Source organism: Cydia amplana, chromosome 4 (genome assembly GCF_948474715.1).
Source record: "Cydia amplana chromosome 4, ilCydAmpl1.1, whole genome shotgun sequence".
NCBI classification, from domain to species: Eukaryota; Metazoa; Arthropoda; class Insecta; order Lepidoptera; family Tortricidae; genus Cydia; species Cydia amplana.
The window spans coordinates 6,728,380-6,747,249 of NC_086072.1; the positions used below are offsets into that span (position 1 = coordinate 6,728,380).

Below are 18,870 nucleotides of genomic sequence, written 5' to 3' on the forward strand. Positions count from 1 at the left end.
GGGCCAATAACTATAGCATTCACCCTAGTTGGCTTGCTGTGTGAATTTGATAATCTGAACATTTTGAGTGAGTGTATGTTATAAAATATGGGTAATGGAATAATGAAATGAGGATGTGTATGGAATTATGGTGGCCTTAGCTTTCATAAACGTATATGTAGTGATCAAATTGATTATAACGTAGTATAGCTAAGTTTTGCTTCAAGTTTTAAATATTAACATATCGATAAATTATGCAATATAATTTGTAGCAGTCAGCAGCAATAGTTGCTAAGCTGGCGAGGTGTTCAAAATGATCTTGACGCGACTTTATTGTTAAGAGAATAAGAGCGCGTCTAGGTAATTTTAAACACCTCGCCCGCTTAGCAATTTCTGCTGCTGGCTGTACCTATACAGACGAGTTAGATCTGGATTAGATTTTAGTCAGTCGAATACATTGGCACTTAGAGTAAAATGACTTTGACTTGATTATTGTATTCAAATGGATATATTACAACGACTAGTATAATATTAGGTACCTATTTCGATAAGAGATACTGGCTGATTGACGAAATGGAAATATGCCATGATGTGCCTGATAAGTGATAACCTATATTCTCGTTTTTATTAAATCTAAATTAGGATTCATTTGTTTTCTGGATTCATTGATGTAACAATGAATACACTTTTGACAATTTGCCTTTACAATATGACAAAATATCATTTTATAGTATTTTACTATTATTTTGACAATTATTTAAGATTATAATGTATGCATATGTATATTATGTCGACCTGCATTTTTTTTAACTGTGTATGTTCCTTTAAGAACCAAAATAGATTTTATGTTGTACAGTAGTTGTAGCAATCTTGTAGCTTTTTATTTCAACAAAATGACACCGGATACAAAATATACATTCCTTTATGTTTAACTAATTTAACATTGCCATGGAAATGCCATAGTTATTTTCGTGATTATCCAACAATTTGCCATGTGGTTGTGTTATTTTATGTACAAAATTCTTATATAGTTACCCAAATTATTATATCAGTTTAGATTTAAAGGATTTATTTTAAATTCAACAATATTTCTATGAGTCTGACTTAGTGAATATGTTTTTATATTATAACAGATTATATCAATTTTATATTTAAAAGAAATGTGATAATGGTATTTATAAAACATTAAATTAAATAATTTAAATAAATAGTTTTTTTTATTTATTGTCTGCTTATATATTAAGGAGAAACTGAGTTCAACAAGCGACACTCGACGTTATTAACAAGCGTGTAAGCGCTAATATCCACTTACTAGTATTTATAAATTTAATTGATAATACACTTAAAAACATAATACATGACTATTTGTATATGTCGGCGGCCGATCGTAAGATCAGGCAGATCGTAATGTTCCTGTGTAATGTTTTGACGATAGTGCCATTAAACCAATATATAGGTAGGATAGGTTCGTTAGGTTGCTTTAGATGCCCGAAGGGCAAACTGCCCAGAAATAGCCCGTCGACTCAGGGAACGGGTCAAAGATTTTCACGTTTCACGATATGCCTAGGAATTTCACGATATGCCTGATCTTACGATCGGCCGCCGACATATATATCCGCTGCCGACTATATCACATTGTTTAAAAAAAACTTATCAAAATCAGTATGTAAACACAATTCCAAGCGTATACAATTGCACAATATCACAACAAAGGATACTCTCAAGTTTCCACAGTAGGTATGCGTCAGTCTCGAGTGCACTTATATGTTGATTCTACACTCATGATACGGCGGCGGCGGAGTCTCGCCGCGCGGCACGCGGATGGCGTCCGCGTGTAACACGGGCTCCCGGAGCCCCGGCACGCCGTACGGCAGCGACAACTGTCTCCTGTACGACGGAGGAGTCTCCAAATCCGGATTAATCCCGCTACTCCACAGTAAATTCGTCCTCATATCACTGTCCACCCTCTGCGCTCGTCGCCTCTGCCTCCTGGTTTGAGGTCGCGTGCAATTCACTCGTCGACACCCGCACAGCGAGCGCAACCAAATATACGTGACCACTATACCGATCGCCAACCCCAATTCCAGTCCTATAATAAACGCTTGCGACGACGAAAACTCTCTGTCAATTTTCTCGTACCAAGTCAGTTGTTTTGTAGGTTTTAGAATAGGTAGGGTTTCATTTTTCTCGGAAGTGATGTTCCAAACGTCTTTAACGTCGACATCTGCTCGAGCGACGGGCGCTGCCGATATAATTTTCTCAAACATTTTGGGGGATCTTCTGACGCACTTCTTCGTATAGCTGATGCGATGTGAAGTTATCCAAGCTTCTACTGCCATGAAATTAGAGTCGCAGTTCCAGTAGTCGTTCTGTAACTCTAACCTTTCTAGTTTTCGTAGTGGTTTCAGGACTTCCGTGTTTAAAGAAATTAGATAGTTTTCGCTCAAATCCAATTTACGTAAGTTTTGTAAACGGCTGAATATTCTGTCTGGTAGAGACTTTATCCGGCAGTTGTTGAGGTTTAACACCTGTAATAGAATGTAAAATGTGTTATAGGTATCTATAGTTTTTTAAACAATGTATCGTGACTCGTGACTAATAATAGGTAAGTATGACACTTAATAGTTCTGTAGTTTGAGGAGGCCTTGGATACTTTTTCTTAGTATATGACATTTATTTCAGTTTATATAATTATAGTTCTTTGAATCCCACTAGGAATAAGGTGATCAGCGTTCGTTCATAGTTCATAGTACCTAACCAGGCAATCCAGACCTACCACATTTGGAGCGGATTTATAGGGTGTGTGAACGCCATCTAGCGAATCCCAACTCTCAGATATGTACTTCGGATAAGTTGACTTACTTTCAACTTTGTGTGGTCGATTAAAGGTTGATTTTTGAGCTCCTCAAAAACATTTCCCGACAAATCCAGCATTTCCAGCATTGGAGTTTCGAAGAAGAGGTCCATCACTACCGCCCTCAGCCGGTTGCTGCTCATATCCAGGTGCACCAGCTTGTCCAGGCCCGCAAACGCGTGGATGCCGATCCAAGATAGTTGATTGTATGATAGGTTTAGCACTTCTATGGAAGTAATACCCGCTTCCTGAAAACAAATAAATTGCAATGCATTATCATGACTAGTAATAGGAAATGACATAGTTTTATGAGTCGATTACGCAGAAAGTGGCTTATGTTATGCATCACCAAAATATTTAGATTATTCTGACCTAACTAAATGGAAAATAACCGACTACGGGTATTAAAACGTGCGAAACGTCGAGGTAAATTAATAAAAATACGCGATTTAGTTAGGTTATTCGTGACGGTGAAAGTTACTGTTACAATCATATCATATGTAAATAAACTAAGATCACTGCCACTAAATGCTTACCTTGAAGCAATAGTTCTCCAATCCACTTATCAGGTTATGGCTCAGACTATAGACCTGCACTCCGCTGGGCACTCCCACCTCCATGCTGATTATATTCTGCCCCTCACAAGTGGCCCGATTAAGCCCGTTATACACATCGCAATCACATTGCCTAGGGCACAACTGGCCCCAAGCATAACCACATAAAAATACCAACACTACTCCACATTTCCACGCCATTTTTTATATTTCTTCCAAATAGTTTCTTTTGCACAAATCGTTTTCATTATGAGATAATTCACAAAAGCGATACTGACGCATTGACGATTTCGTACGAAATGGAGCAATGATGCACGATAAAACAACGTTATCGCGTTATAAAGAGATAAGATAACGACGCGACAATCTTTGTTTTGAACGTGCTCCATATATGAATCCGATGTGCTTAGATCGTGTAGGTAGGCGTGGTGATTAATATAAAAATTTTACCTTCCAATAAAATTTGTATTATGTTTTCTTCTACGTCCCAGAAGTTATTGAGAGAGTTACGCCGCAGTCGGCCGATAGATGCCGCTAGCGTCTATGTAGTCGCTCCGCTTGACGTTGTGACACTTGTGACGTAGATTCCGCTTCCCCTTCCTGCGAACAGAGCTGCACGCGCGCCTCGCTTCGCCGCCATTACATTGTTGAGGAGAAGTACCGTCGGTATAAAAGGGCCCACCAGGAAGACCTTACTTTGTTCTGGGACGTAGAAGAAAACATAATACAAATTTTATTGGAAGGTAAAATTTTTATATTATGTGTTCCGTTCTACGTCCCAGAAGTTATTGAGACCTGTTTATTATCTCCTGGTGGCGAATCAGCGGGCGCGCGAGCGATAGGGCTACACTTACTGGATAGGAAAATAATACATACGCATAGTATTTGTAACATATATATATGTAATCGCAGTAACTCAATATAATTACGTATTAGATAATTGGTAAATGTTGTAACCCTAGGTTAGAATCAAACTTTAAATAAATTTGACAGAGACTTCTCAGTTGAGTTCGCGTCCGATCCGCGGATATCCCGGTGGTAGAAACGTCTAAAGGTAGATTCGCTTTGCCAATTAGCTTTAGCTAGAATATCATTAATTGGATATTTTTCCAGCCAGTTTAAAGATGATACCGCGGATCGAAAGCTACCCGGAGTTGATTCAATACCAGCCTCTGTTAAGAGGCGTTTAAGCCAACCCCCAATCATCGTGGGCGAGGCAGGCTTGGATGGGGCTCTGGTTGATACAAATAAGTTAGAGCAGTGTTCCCTGACATTTTCTGTAATTTTGATAAGTTGACGTATCCAGAATACTGGGCTTATATTTTGTTCTGGAGCTTCTAGTAGAGTCCAGTCAGACTGTTGATAAGACCCTTTATCCGATTTAGAGCCGAATTTCGGGCGCAAGGTAATAGATTGAAGGTTATCTATGTAATATTCCCCGCTACAATGTAGCAGGGTAAGATCGTGGACTCTGCGACCCGATGCTAGTAGCAAAAGAGCGACAGTTCTTCTAGATACGTCGTACAAGCTATTCAAGTCATGACTAGTATTTTTAAGGTATTTTATTAAATGCCTCGCGTCCCAAACTGGTGGTTTAGGAGGCGGTGGTCTCGCTACCGATATTGCTTTTAAAATATTCTTAATCAGGGCGTTTGAGGAAAGCTTACAGTCCGATACCGGTTCACACACCGCACTTATTACAGATTTATGAACGAGTATCGTCCGGTAAGCTAACTTATCTGATAGAAATAGATGTGCGAGATACCTTGCTACATCACTGGGCGGAGGTACCTGGCAGTTGATCTGGTTTTTGGTACACCACGATGACCATTTTTTCCATATGGGTGTATAAGTTTTTATTGTAGAAGCACGCCAATGGGACATCAGTAGACTTTTCTCCTGGTCCGACCAGCCCGGTGTCACAGCATCCCACCCGAAAGGAGCCAGGCCTCGATGCTTAAGTCGTTGACTTGTGGGGGAGGGCGGTTCGTCGTTGTGTCTATTAGGACCGTCCGAAGATTGTGGACTTTCAACGGTCGCTTGACAGCTCTCTTCTTCAGGTCCGGTCTCCAGAAAGGTCTGTTCCACTTGGGTGTTATCACGATGAACAGGCCCGACGCGGTGTTGAGGTGATGTAGAACGCGAGGCAGGAGGCTGGGAGGAGGAAATATCCACGCCAGGTCGTAGTGCCAGTAGTTGCTGAATGCGTCGTGATAGCAGGCGTTCGAGTCGAGCGAATCGATAGAGACATACCGTGGCACGACGTGAGCGCTCTCGGAGGCGAAGAGGTCGATGGACGGGGTACCCCAGCGCGCGAATATTTTCTCCGTGGCTTCCGGGCGCAGGTGCCATTCGGGTACGAAGTGTCCCCTTGACAGTCCGTCGGCCTCGGTGTTGAACCGACCTGGTAGGTAGTAAGGGGCCAGGTTGACCCGTAGACGATCCGCCAGCGTTAGAAGTTTTCGCGTCAGCTGTAGGAGAGGAAGAGACTTGGTTCCGCCTTCGTTTTTTATGTATGCTACAATGGTCCGGTTGTCTGTCTGTAGCACTACCCTGGAATTCCTTAAGTTTTGGCTTTCTATTGACAGCGCTGCGAATACTGCGTATAGTTCTTTGAGGTTGCTGTGCCAAGTCTTCTGTTGGTGGCTCCACGGACCGCATAACGGCTTTCCGTTTAGTGTTGAGTCGCTCACTCGTGAGGCACCTCATTTGTACCACTCAATTTGTTAATTTGTCGCAGTACTTCGTACCGCTAAAATGTCTTACTTCACTCCTCTATTCATTTTACTTGATTATAAAATTATCTTTCTCCTAAAAGTTCTATTCTTAACCTCCAGAATTGCACTCCAATCAAATGTTACTATTTATTTATTTATAAAGGAAGTGATGAATACATAAATATGTATATACATTAAATATTTTTGTCGCCGTTGGAATTAATGGAATAGTCGACGCTGAAAATATGCTAGTACCTCACCTCATTTGAAGTAAGACATTGTAACACCTCATTTTAGAAAATGAGGTACTCATACAAACTCATTTTAAATTGATGTCCTACCCATCACTATTTCCGTTGACGACTGCTCCCCACTGGTGGTCCGATGCGTCCGTGACTATAAAGTTCGTCGTTCTTACCTCCTCGTGAATATGGGTCTGTTGAGTTGCGTTGTCGATCCACCATTGGAGATCCTGCCGGACTGCAGCCGGAAGACGAGGAGGGAGGTGACACGGGGCTTTCTGTAGCTGTCCGAGGTATTGCTGGAGACTGCGACAGTGTAGCCTTCCTCTGTGGACCACGAAGTTCGCGAAGTTGAGACGGCCCAGGAGACGTTGGGTCTCCTTCACCGTGAGCGACTCGGCAGCAAGACAGGCCTGCAGGTCGCGACGCAGAGCGCTTACTTTCTTTGCTGGCAGAGACCGGGAGTTGAATCGCGTGTTCCACGTGATGCCTAGGAACTCGATGATCTGAGTGGGTATCATGGCGGACTTCTGGTAATTTATTTGCCAGCCCAAATTTATTAGGGTCGATTTGGCAATCAATACCTGCTCTAGAAGGGATTTCTTCGACTGGTTCGCTACTAGGAAATCGTCTAGGTAAACTACTACGCGAAGGCCACACGATCTCAGGAAGTGCGCTATCCAATTTGATAGGGTCGCGAATATTTTCGGAGCTACAGATATTCCGAACGGAAGACATGTCATCTGCATCAGCCGACCTTGATAGCTTATCCGAAGGAAGCATCTGTGTTGAGCTAGAATAGGGACATGGTAGTATGCTTGGCTCAAGTCGAATTTGGCTAACCAGTCTCCGGTTTGTAGAAAGTTGTGCATGAGACAATGATTGAAGAGTCTGAAGTGGGAGGTTCTCATATACTGGTTGAGGGATTTTAGATTGAAAATAGTTCTTACTTTTCCGTTGCTCTTCCGCAGCAGGAAGAGGGGTGAGATGTAGCTGGGGGTGAGCGGAGCAGGCTCTAGGACTCCCTCCCGGATCATGTTTTCTATCTCTTCTGTCATTTGAGGAGATTCCGGAGTGCGAAATTTGTGAAGGACGTCTAGTGTAGGTAAAATCAACGGGGGCTTTTTGATAAATGGGATTCGTACCGATGAAATCAAATCTAGAATTGTATTCGGGGCTTTTAATTTTTCCCAATTGTTTCGAAAGTGTTGCAGACAACCAGCTGAAAATTCTCGGGAGTCATCTCCTGCGACGAGTGTCGCGGCGTCTCGAGCTATCTCCTCCCGACCCCTTTCTTTTAGACCCAGAATCTCGGGCTCTTTTAGGCGCGGTGGGCTTTTTGCGAAACAAATCTTATTACTTAGAACGAACAGGTTTTGGATCGGAAAATTTTAACTAAATGTTTATAAAATTTTACGAATCCGAATGCGACTTGCGTTACCGCTCATCATGAAAATATTTAACTGTATTAGAAAACACTAGTTAAAAACTGGCGCATTTCCTACTTTAATCTAGAAAATGCGAGTAGTTTACGTAAAAAACTGACTAACGGTAACAGTTTAAGCAGTCATGGAAAATTTCGTAAAAAGTGGGTAGATTGAAAAACGCTGTTCAGACTTTCCGTTCGCGAGACTTTTCACGGAACCATGCTGCAAAAAAATATTAACGAAATATACGGACCTTCAGCCAAGACGGTCGACGCAACAATGTAATGGCGGCGAAGCGAGGCGCGCGTGCAGCTCTGTTCGCAGGAAGGGGAAGCGGAATCTACGTCACAAGTGTCACAACGTCAAGCGGAGCGACTACATAGACGCTAGCGGCATCTATCGGCCGACTGCGGCGTAACTCTCTCAATAACTTCTGGGACGTAGAACGGAACACATAATACAAAGATTTTGATAAAGAATCGGTAATAAAAGTATATTATTGTTTCATAATATGAGTATAATTGTTCATGAGATATTACTAAAATATATAAAGTATATTAGTGTAAACATAATCCATTGAGATTAAAATAATGCTCCTACAATTCTCTTCTAGGCAATCACAATAATAGTAGGTTTGCGCGTTTATCTAAACAATTTTATTTTCACTTTAAAGTAGGTACTAAAACCAATATGGCATGTTCTTTCGTTTGACTACGTTGGCGGCTTTCATGGAATGGTAAACATACTCGTAGTATTATGACCACATAATGACAATAAATTGTACTTTGATGTAAAACAAATAGTGTTAATGCCCATTTTCTTCACTAATACTCAGTTGGCAATTAATAAATAGTAGGTAGATAATTACATTGCTACTACATAATTATAAGGCTAATAATAAACTACGTCAAAAAATAAAGTATCAGCTCTAAACTAGCTAAAGTTCATCATTATCAGACAACAGTTCACTGTTGGACATAGGCGTAAAAAGAGCGGCCAGAGCATTAAGCGCGTAAAGGTAAGACACTATTCAATCCAAGAACGCAAAAATATACCGTATCAACCTAAATACCGGATAGTTTGTGAAAAAAATACCGGTATTCAATCCCTGAGTCAACAGTGTAAATGAGCCGTAAGGCAGAGAGCACCGAACTCGAAGGCGCGAAGAACAATCCTATATCTAGCAATGAACTGATTTCACCATGTACATGGAAACTGATAAAGTAGGGCCAAATATTGCGGCCGCAAATTTAACAGCTGTGGTAGATGGAGTTATACGGCGATATTTGTTACAATTGGATTTATAAACGGACAATCCAGTTACCATACAATATTGGGGCCATCTACCTCAGCCGTCAATTAGCGGATGTAATATTTGTCTTTACACGCCTCAGTAATTACTATTCCTTTGACTAAGATATAAACTTAAATTGCACAAATACAATACCAAAGATAGGAACTACATGTCAGTTAACTAAAAATATTGGAGTTTTGCCTGTGCTGCGTCGTTGTTGCGGTGTAGCACCTCTTCATGGTGTAGTCTATGCTCATGATGGCGTTACGCACGTCGAGCACGGACGCGCTGATGCTGTCGAAGGAGTTCGCCAGTCTGTCTACTGCTAGGGCCTGTGAACATTAGTTATGTTTAACCCAACGAGCGTTTACTTTTCGATGCAAAATTAAGCTTGGTAGGTTGGGTGATAATGATAAGACTGATAAGGAGCTATTTAAAAATATAAAAGCATACGAAAGTATTAGGGAATGCTCCCAGTACTGAGTTTGTATGACGAGAACCGGGAATTCCCGGTTCCGGTACTGTATTTGTATAGAAAACCAGCACCGGGAGCACTCCCTAGACAGTATAAGTATAAGAGATCTAAAATTTCAATGACTATGTTACGGTTTTCCGAGTAGGTATATAAATATTAAATATAAATATAAATATTATTATAGGACAGTATTACACAAATTGACTAAGCCCCACGGTAAGCTCAAGAAAGCTTGTGTTGTGGGTACTCAGACAACGATATATATAATATACAAATACTTAAATACATAGAAAACAACCATGACTCAGGAACAAATATCTGTGCTCATCACACAAATAAATGCCCTTCCTGGGATTCGAACCCAGGACCGCGGCTTCACAGGCAGGGTCACTACCCACTAGGCCAGACCGGTCGTCAAAGGTCAATATAAGGTTATATATAAAGGGCAGATAAATATTTAGATAAAAATAATTATGTGTCGGTTTCGGAAGGTAGTAAGGTAGAGCGTTTTATCTCATGAATGTGTGTTGGTCATATTTGTGTTTAAGCTCAAACTCATCATCATTGATCACGACATTTATAGCAGATGATTGTTGCAGCGTCGGGTAAAATCAGGTGTTGCGATGAGGTTGATTGCAACGTCTGCGATGACGGAAGGGAAGAGTCCAATACTAGAGTGGCATTTTCTGCCACAGCAATCACAAACAACACAAGCTCAAACTCAGCAACTGGTGAATGCATACTTGTATGTGGGACGCCTCTGCCAACCGCTCCACAGCCTTGGAGTTGCTGAGGGATGCTTGTGCCAGCTGGTTCATGGCAACTGCCTGTTGGTCCATTACTTCCACCTGCAGTATAGTTAATAGATATGGATAATAATAATATAGGTTTGGAATGGGTAAATGGGCTGGCTACAATGGAATGTATAGTGTCAATCAAGGTAGGTAATAATTGAAGCTTGAAGCTACAAAGCTGTGATTGTAGAAGCATTCACTTAGAACTGCTTCTCTTAAAATATTGAACATTCAAGTAAGCCAATTTTAGAGTGATCACATCTAGAGTCCAACTAAAATTCGCATACTCAACATTCTCAGACAGTCAAAAGAGTAGTATTTAGTAGAGTATTATTTCCGGCTACCACGTGACAGGCATAGCTTAGTGTGGGGCTACAGAGGGCTTACCGCGAAACACGTTCGACGTGTTGCCTCTCTGTAGCACTTGTAAGTTCGTACGTAAGTGTGACAGCGGCAACACGTCGAACGTGGTTCGCGGTAGGGCCTCAGGACATTATTAATTGTTAATAAGGTTTTTCCTTTTAAATAAATATTATTCTTGTTCTAGTATTCTCCTCCTAAGGTCCACCATCCTAAAAATTAGTAGGTACTTATTTTATTAAATTAAATATTAATAATTTGTAATTGGAACTTGGAACAGAGATCCATTTGTTGATTCATTCAATTTTTTAACAAAACAAAATCAACCCTATATCTTATGTTATAGGTTCAAATTTCACTGACAAAATTTGGATTTTAATCTTATAAGCAGTGATCGGAATTGGTAGTGCCATTTCACGGGACTTCGGTGCGTAAGCTTAGTATGGATATACCTTTTCACCCCGGGATTTCATATTACCTACTTCAATTAAAGACATGCCAAGAAATATTTTTGTGAAAAAAACCGGCCAAGTGCGAGTCGGACTCGCGTTCCAAGGGTTCCGCATTTCTAATAGGTTTTCCTGTCATCTATTTAAAGAACTATTTTGTGTATTTTTTTTTTATTTTTAGACCCAGTAGTTTCGGAGATAAGGGGGGGGGGAGGATGGTCATTTTTAGGGTTCCGTACCCAAAGGGTAAAAACGGGACCCTATTACTAAGACTCCGCTGTCCGTCCGTCCGTCCGTCCGTCCGTCACAGTTGAAATTTTCACAGATGATGTATTTCTGTTGCCGCTATAACAACAAATACTAAAAACAGAATAAAATAAAGATTTAAGTGGGGCTCCCATACAACAAACGTGATTTTTGACCGAAGTTAAGCAACGTCGGGCGGGGTCAGTACTTGGATGGGTGACCGTTGTTTTGCTTGTTTTGCTCTATTTTTTGTTGATGGTGCGGAACCCTCCGTGCGCGAGTCCGACTCGCACTTGGCCGGTTTTTTGGCTATTTTCTTGAATAACTGCTAAACTATAAACTTTCATTTGATATGTAACACGATAAAGTTTGAAAAACTTTATTTTTTAATTTTCTCGTTTACCCCCAAAAATGGCCTCCATATTTAAAATTCATTTACAGTACATATGGGGCTACTTTTCCGCACTAGTGCGTGAAATAGCACTTTTCGTGCGTATGTCGAAACTTTAAAGTGCCATATGTACTGTAAAACGTTGTTCGATACACGTGCGAATAGGTAATTCGCAACTCGTGTCGATTTAAAACACTCCCTTCGGTCGTGTTTTAATTTATCGCCACTCGTTTCGAATTTCCTCTTTTTCGCACTTGTATCGAAAATAACTATTATTTACGTTACACGTCCATTTTTGGGTCACAAACTTACATATGTGTGGCAAATTTCAACTTAATTGGTCCAGTAGTTTCGGAGAAAATAGGCTGTGACAAACGGACGGATAGACAGACGCACGAGTGATCCTATTAAGAGTTCCGTTTTTTCCTTTTGAGGTACGGAACCCTAAAAATAAGAGTCTTGGAATCCCGAGTCTTATCCATGTTAAGTACAATGTTTGAGGTCATTCACCCCAAATGGCACTACCTATTCCGATCATTGCTTATAAGCCTGGGGGCCTTAGGAGGTTAAAATTGAAAGTGACACTACAAAAATGAAGAGTTTCATTTTTTTAAGTGATAGAAACTGACCAGTTTCTCCATAACAGACATTTGCCTCTCGTCAGCTTCTGTGACCAGCAGCTTGCTTGTTTCTCCGGGGAAGTCCATTTCCTCAATCTCTTTCAGGAACGAGTCATCATTGGAATCTTCATCATCTTCTCCATTCACTGGTTCTTGCTTTACACCTTTCTTTTTCTCTAAAAATATTGATTTCAAATAAAATATGGCGAATTATCAAAGCTCGGCGGGGGTGAGCTATTTTCCTTAAAATATGACGTAAGACTGGTCAAATTATAAGGTAAATAGCTCACTCGCGCCGAGCTCTGCTAATTATTGATGAAAAGGTCAGTTAGAGCAGGGGCTTCTTCACTAAAGGCCCTGCCTAAGTGAAGTTTTCACTCCCCTTATTAGGGTTTAACTTGATTCAACTGATATATCTTGGTGCAGACAAGGATCACCGATGGGGGATGAAGCTATGCCAAAACAAAAATGTCCATCAAAGCTAAATATTAATGTGCATCTTACATGCAACAAAATTCTGATGTCAAAATAACCAGGTCATAATAGCATCAGACTAAAAAAGTGTTGAAAATTTTCAGGTATAAGGTAAATTTTAGCAAAAAAAAATGCAAATAATGAGACCCAGTATGCAATAGTTACATTTCTTTTGAAAAGATTAGTCATTTAGTCATTTATTCAATATTGCATTGACATGTACATAATAAGGTGTTACAATTTAAGAGGCCAGTTCATGACACCCTGTAAGGGCACACAATAGTAGGTACTTATATTTACAGTTATATAGGACTTTATACGATTCTATCAGGTTATATAATATAATCATTTAAAGTTACCAATTATTTAATAAAATAGCATCTACATAGTCACATAAATTAATTCAGGATTATAATGTCAATAAATAAATTGGGATATTAAATAGTTAATGGAATTATTTTGTCAAAATATAGTATAGTTTATTTTCCGGACGTCTTTTCTAATCGTATAGGTAGTAGTAGATTTATTGTTGGTACTAGTAGGTCAAGCTATAATTGAAAAAAATAAAATCCTAAATTAATTCAATGTCATACTTATTATCTAGCATATTATCTTCGAGAAACGATTTGACTGTGTAATAACAATTTTCTATTAACAGGGTTTTTAGTCTAGTGTTAAACATTTTGTCATCTGGTTCGGCTTTGATAGCATTAGGGATATTATTAAAAATTTGTATACATTTGTACTGCGGTCCTTTTTTATACATAGCTAAGGTAGATCTTGGCACTAACAGCTTATTTCTATATTGGCTTCTAGTTTTATACGTATCGATTTTCGGTGAGAATAGTTCTGTATGTTGTCTGACAAAAAGTGCTTTAGATTATCAACTTGGGTTTCAATTTTTAAAGTTATACTTATATTGAATATTAAATTCTTTGCAATTACTTTATTAATATAATAATAGGAAATATTCTACTTTATAAAATTGTACTTACTAGTTGATACTGAATTCTCTGCTACTGATAATTCTAGTATTTTCTTTTCTAATGGTGTTAGCCTATCAAGTTTTCCTTCATCTATTTGCTTTTGTTTTAGCGTTACACTTCTCCTCTTGTCTGACCAAAACTGGAAAAATAAATAAATAAATTTTAAGAGTCAATATAAAATTCTTATATTCATACATTTTTTCCATTGCATAACTTTGATAATACTTTCCCTGATTATCTACATTGGCTACTATGGGCCATTTGCACCATTCCACTAACCCGGAGTTAAGCAGTTACACCGTTAACCCAGTGTCAAATTGTACTGGTAACTAAGTTTAACTGGTTAACCCCGGGTTAGTGAAATGGTGCAAGTGGCGCTAAATGATTTTGGAAATTATTTGTGATTTTAAATATGAATAAACAATTGCATACTGCGTGCATACTTACTTTTATCCAGCCTTTAGTGGATTTTACAGCTCCATTAATCGAATTTGCAATACTGGATAGTTCAAACCATAATTTCTTAAATTTTTCGTGATTCATACCATATCGGAACTTTCTGTTAGCTAGTTCAGGGTGCTTCTGCATGAAGTCTATGACTGCCTTAACTTGCGCTAGCGATGGCCTCGAGAACTGGAATTTTAAACATAGGAATATTTATTTCGATTTACGATTGCAAAACAGAACAGTAATATTTGTTACTAACAATATATACATTTAAGATTTGAGTAGACTTACTCGTCCTGAACTTTCCACTTCTGAGAGGTCTGCCATAGTTGCCTATTATGTATAAAATATATTAACTAATATTAACTTTAACGATTTAAAGCGCGTCATTACTATATTTTTAAATAACAACAAAATAGTATTTTCATTTGAATGCTTTATCGGCGTCGCGTCTTTTTTTTTTTTTTTTTTTTTTTTCAATTATGGCAATCGTCTTTAGACATTTCTGCCAGCTTCACGTCAATATATCAATAGGAAAAAAAAAACGATTTAATGACCATTGGTGAACTCAGATCTGGGCTGAAAAAACAATGGTTAATGTTATTGATTAGATGATTAGTATTATTAATAATTAGACATACAACTACAAAGATTAGTCTGTAAGTCCTAGTTAAAACACATAAATTCAAGTAGTAAATCTATATGATACATATGTATATATTAAATTTTAAGTTTATTGACCTCTAGGAAAATTGCTATAAATTTAAACACTTTTGGGTCGAACGAGAGCAGAGAGTAAACATGTGTAGGTAACGGAATTTTTTGTTTAATTAATCCACTATATAATTGAGTACGATTTAGTCGAGGACAAGATAAAAGAATGTGATTTAATGATCCCTCTTCAAGCCCGCACTCACATATCGAGGTGTCACGTATTCTTCGCTTTTTTAAGAATACTGGGGAGCTGCAGTGTCCAAGTCTCATGCGAATTATTGAAGATGTCGCTAGTTTATTTAAAGCTAATTTGGAAAACCATGTCTTGCGTGGGATATCTGGCTGGATTTTGTAATAATGGCGTGTCTTTGTTCTAGTACCCGACCTCCACCGCGACTTCCATGAGTTGTATAGGTATAATTTGGGAAGGGATAAAAGATCGTAACAATAATTTTTAAACGGAAATTTATCGCCACATACTACTGCCTCTTTAGCTATTTGATCCACCCTTTCATTACCCGCAATACCCGAGTGGCCTGGGACCCAAGCCAATACCACCTCCTGCCCTCTCTTGTTACAAAGTACTATAGCTTCTTTAATTAGGAAAATCAGTGGGCTGTGTAACTTAGAGGAAAAAGGGTTAGTTAGTAGTGCCTCCAATGCACTACGGGAATCGGAAAAGATAATAGAACGAGTCAGTCTCCCCAACAAGACATATTCCAAACACTTAAGAATACCTAGACATTCCCCAGTAAAGACCGAAGACTCCGGTGGACATTTCGTCTTTTGCACAATACCATATTGAGTGTGATAGGTTCCGACCCCAACGCAACCCTGGGGTGATAGTTTGGAGGCATCTGAGTATAGTGTATGCCATCCCGACCACTCTTCCCCCAAAATAGAACAGGAGCGAACATTCGCCAACGGATCACCTTTTAGGATGTTAAAATCTAGGATCACTTGGGGACGAAATGTAACCGTTTCATACGGGTGTTCGAATATTGGAAGTTTCAGAGAGTGATCCGCCGGGTCACGAATATTATTAAATTTACGGAAGCTATTGACGAGACATGGGCATATTTTGTTTCTCCAATATTTCGATCTACGAGCATATTCGTCTAATAGCTTAATTTTATAATACATAGGATGGGCTGTAAATTGCAAAACTCTGAACAAATATCGATCAGACAGGTATTGTCGACGAAGATCCAGGGGAGGTTCTAAGCACTCCACCTGCATGCCATTAATGGGGCTAGACCCCATAGCTCCCAATATTACACGAAGTGCCTTAGCTTGGACACGATCCAGATAAGCCATGCCTACACTACTAGCCGGTTCCAATAAGTATGTTCCATAGTCTAACACACTTCTAATAATAGCGTTATATAGGATCTTTAGAGAAAACGGGTGTGCTCCCCACCACACTCCGGATAAGCATCTAAGAATGTTTATATTTCGTTCACATTTTTCAGCCACATACTCACAATGTGATAGTCCCGTAAGTTTTGAGTCTAGTATCAGCCCCAGAAACTTGATTTTGGTTTTTATTGGAATGGGGTTACCCTTTACTGTTACAGAGACGTTGGGGATCTTACGCTTTCTAGTAAAAATAACAACATTACTTTTCCCTGGGGACAAGTCCAAACCATGTTGCTCTAACCACACATTAAGAGTCTCCAATGATGTTGAAACTGATTCAGCTGCTCTTTCAATTTTCGAGTCGTTGGAGAAAAGAAGAATATCATCGGCGTATTGTAAGATATTCGATTGTCCAATACTTCGTTCTAAATCATATGTATATATATTGAATAACAGAGGGCTAAGCACTGACCCTTGAGGAAGGCCCTTCCACACACGCCTAGATGGCGTAATTGTTTTACAGTTGCCTCGAAATGTGATATGTCGTTCAGACAGCATTAACATAATGAAACTGATCAGTCTCGCCGGGACTCTCAGCTCATGAAGCTTTTTCCTGAGAGAGGGAGGCCGAACGTTATCATATGCAGCTGTTATATCAAGGAATGCCGCGACCACTGATTCATTACGAGAAAAGGCCAATCGAATATCAGTAGTAAATATACCGAGACTGTCGGAGGTACTTTTGCCTTTCCTGAAACCGAACTGTGACTTCGCTAGTAGATCATTCCTCTCCACAAACCACTCTATTCGGTTCTTTACGAGGTGTTCCATAATCTTTAGCATTACCGATGACAGAGCTATGGGTCGATATGATCGTGGGTCCGCTGGGTCTTTGTTGGTCTTATGGATAGGCATTACTAATTGAGACCTCCACGATTGGGGTAAGTAACCGGAAACAAAAATAGCATTAACAAGATCTAAGTAATAATGGAGAAATTGATCATTGGAATTACATATGAAGGAATAGGGAATACCATCTAATCCAGGAGTCGAATCTCTCACAGAGCTTAAAACGTTCTTTAATTCTATCATAGAAAATGGGGAGTCAAGTGGATCTGAGGAACTCAAACAATACTCTAAATTTGTTTCTAGCTCACTCGGAGCATACTGAGGTGCGAGCATATCCATGAAATCGTCAGCCCACTCAGGAGAGGATGGATGGGTATAGGTAGTCGCCTTTTTGGATCCTCTGTATTTCCGAATATTTCTCCATACTTCACCCGACGGAGTGGTAGGGGAAATCGATGAACAGAACGATTTCCACCCTTCTCTCTTTTTAGAACGGAGAAATAATTTGGTCTCAGCCGATATCCTGTTAAGAAAAACGTAGTTATCCTGGGTCAGATTATAACGATATTGTTTTTCAGCTTTTTTCCTTTCTTTAACCTTATTGGTACATTGATGATCCCACCAGGGTGGGGACGGGATTTTGCCAGATGCTGCATTTTTAAGTGGAAAAACAGCCTCTGCACATTTATCAAGAGTATTTGTAAAAGACGAAGCACAGTCCTCAATTTTTTCAGGAGAAATAGGAATTAATAATGAGCCAAAATCATCTTGTTTATCTTTAAACTCTTTCCATCTGGCATTGAGAATATTGAATCGGAGAAGGGGAACATTGGGGGCTTTATTTTTAAGTGCTAAAGGAGGAAAATCAATTATGATTGGGAAGTGGTCACTTCCGAATGATGAGTCTAGTACTTCCCATGTCAATTGAGAGGCTAAATCGGGGGAACATAATGATAAATCCACCGCACTAGTAGCTTCGTTGGGGCGTGTCCGTCTGGTGGCAGAACCGGAGTTAAGAATGCACAAGTTGCATTCATCCACTATTTTAAGTAACAGTCTACCCTCGGGTTCAGTCTTACCGCTGCCCCAAACCTGATTATGACAATTAAAATCCCCTAACACTAGTAAGGGGGGGGATAGGGATTTTAATATCAACAATAATTTGTCTAATATACATTTGGAAGGGTGTGGAATATAGAGGGACACGAGAGTAAATTGTTTGATTTTTATCGCAACAATATGTAAACCTTCAACAGGTTCCCCCGTTGGAATGACATTAAAAGTAATATTGTCTCTAATAAGTAAAGCACAGCCGGCATATCCATCATTTCTGTCGTCACGAATGTTGACGAATCCGGGGATACGGAAATTAGTATTCGGCTTAAGCCAAATTTCTGAAAGTGCGACGATCCTGGGTTTATGTGCGTTTAATAAATAAATTAAGTCATGTTTTTTACTGAGGATGCTACGACTGTTCCACTGAAGGACCAACTGATCCATTATTAAAAGTTGAAATGAAAGAGGAGAGTAAAGGAAGGAAAGAGGCAACGTGGGACATCAGATTGTTTGGTGGGGACCATTTCGATTTGGAAATAGTAGAGATTAATTGCGTGAGTAAGGCAATAATAGTTTCCGAAGC

The 18,870-nt window shown here is 39.5% G+C and overlaps 3 protein-coding genes across 3 annotated transcripts; all 3 read right to left on the reverse strand.

Annotated features, from left to right (window-relative positions):
* Positions 1–1,732: 1,732 nt before the first annotated feature.
* Positions 1,733–3,808, reverse strand: LOC134663142 (chondroadherin-like protein). Its single transcript, XM_063519486.1, has 3 exons — positions 3,370–3,808; positions 2,842–3,081; positions 1,733–2,507 (listed from the first exon to the last, which is right to left on the reverse strand). The coding sequence occupies exons 1-3, from the start codon at positions 3,586–3,588 to the stop codon at positions 1,740–1,742; spliced, it is 1,227 nt and encodes a 408-aa protein (XP_063375556.1). The 5' UTR covers positions 3,589–3,808; the 3' UTR covers positions 1,733–1,739.
* A 1,498-nt stretch (positions 3,809–5,306) lies between these two features.
* Positions 5,307–7,404, reverse strand: LOC134647505 (uncharacterized). The gene is made up of 2 exons (XM_063501855.1): positions 6,523–7,404; positions 5,307–5,858 (listed from the first exon to the last, which is right to left on the reverse strand). The coding sequence occupies exons 1-2, from the start codon at positions 7,402–7,404 to the stop codon at positions 5,307–5,309; spliced, it is 1,434 nt and encodes a 477-aa protein (XP_063357925.1).
* Positions 7,405–9,182: 1,778 nt separating this feature from the next.
* LOC134647589 (uncharacterized) lies at positions 9,183–14,670 on the reverse strand. Its single transcript, XM_063501944.1, has 6 exons — positions 14,601–14,670; positions 14,310–14,495; positions 13,872–14,001; positions 12,412–12,578; positions 10,286–10,390; positions 9,183–9,399 (listed from the first exon to the last, which is right to left on the reverse strand). The coding sequence occupies exons 1-6, from the start codon at positions 14,634–14,636 to the stop codon at positions 9,244–9,246; spliced, it is 780 nt and encodes a 259-aa protein (XP_063358014.1). The 5' UTR covers positions 14,637–14,670; the 3' UTR covers positions 9,183–9,243.
* Between the last annotated feature and the right edge of the window lie 4,200 nt (positions 14,671–18,870).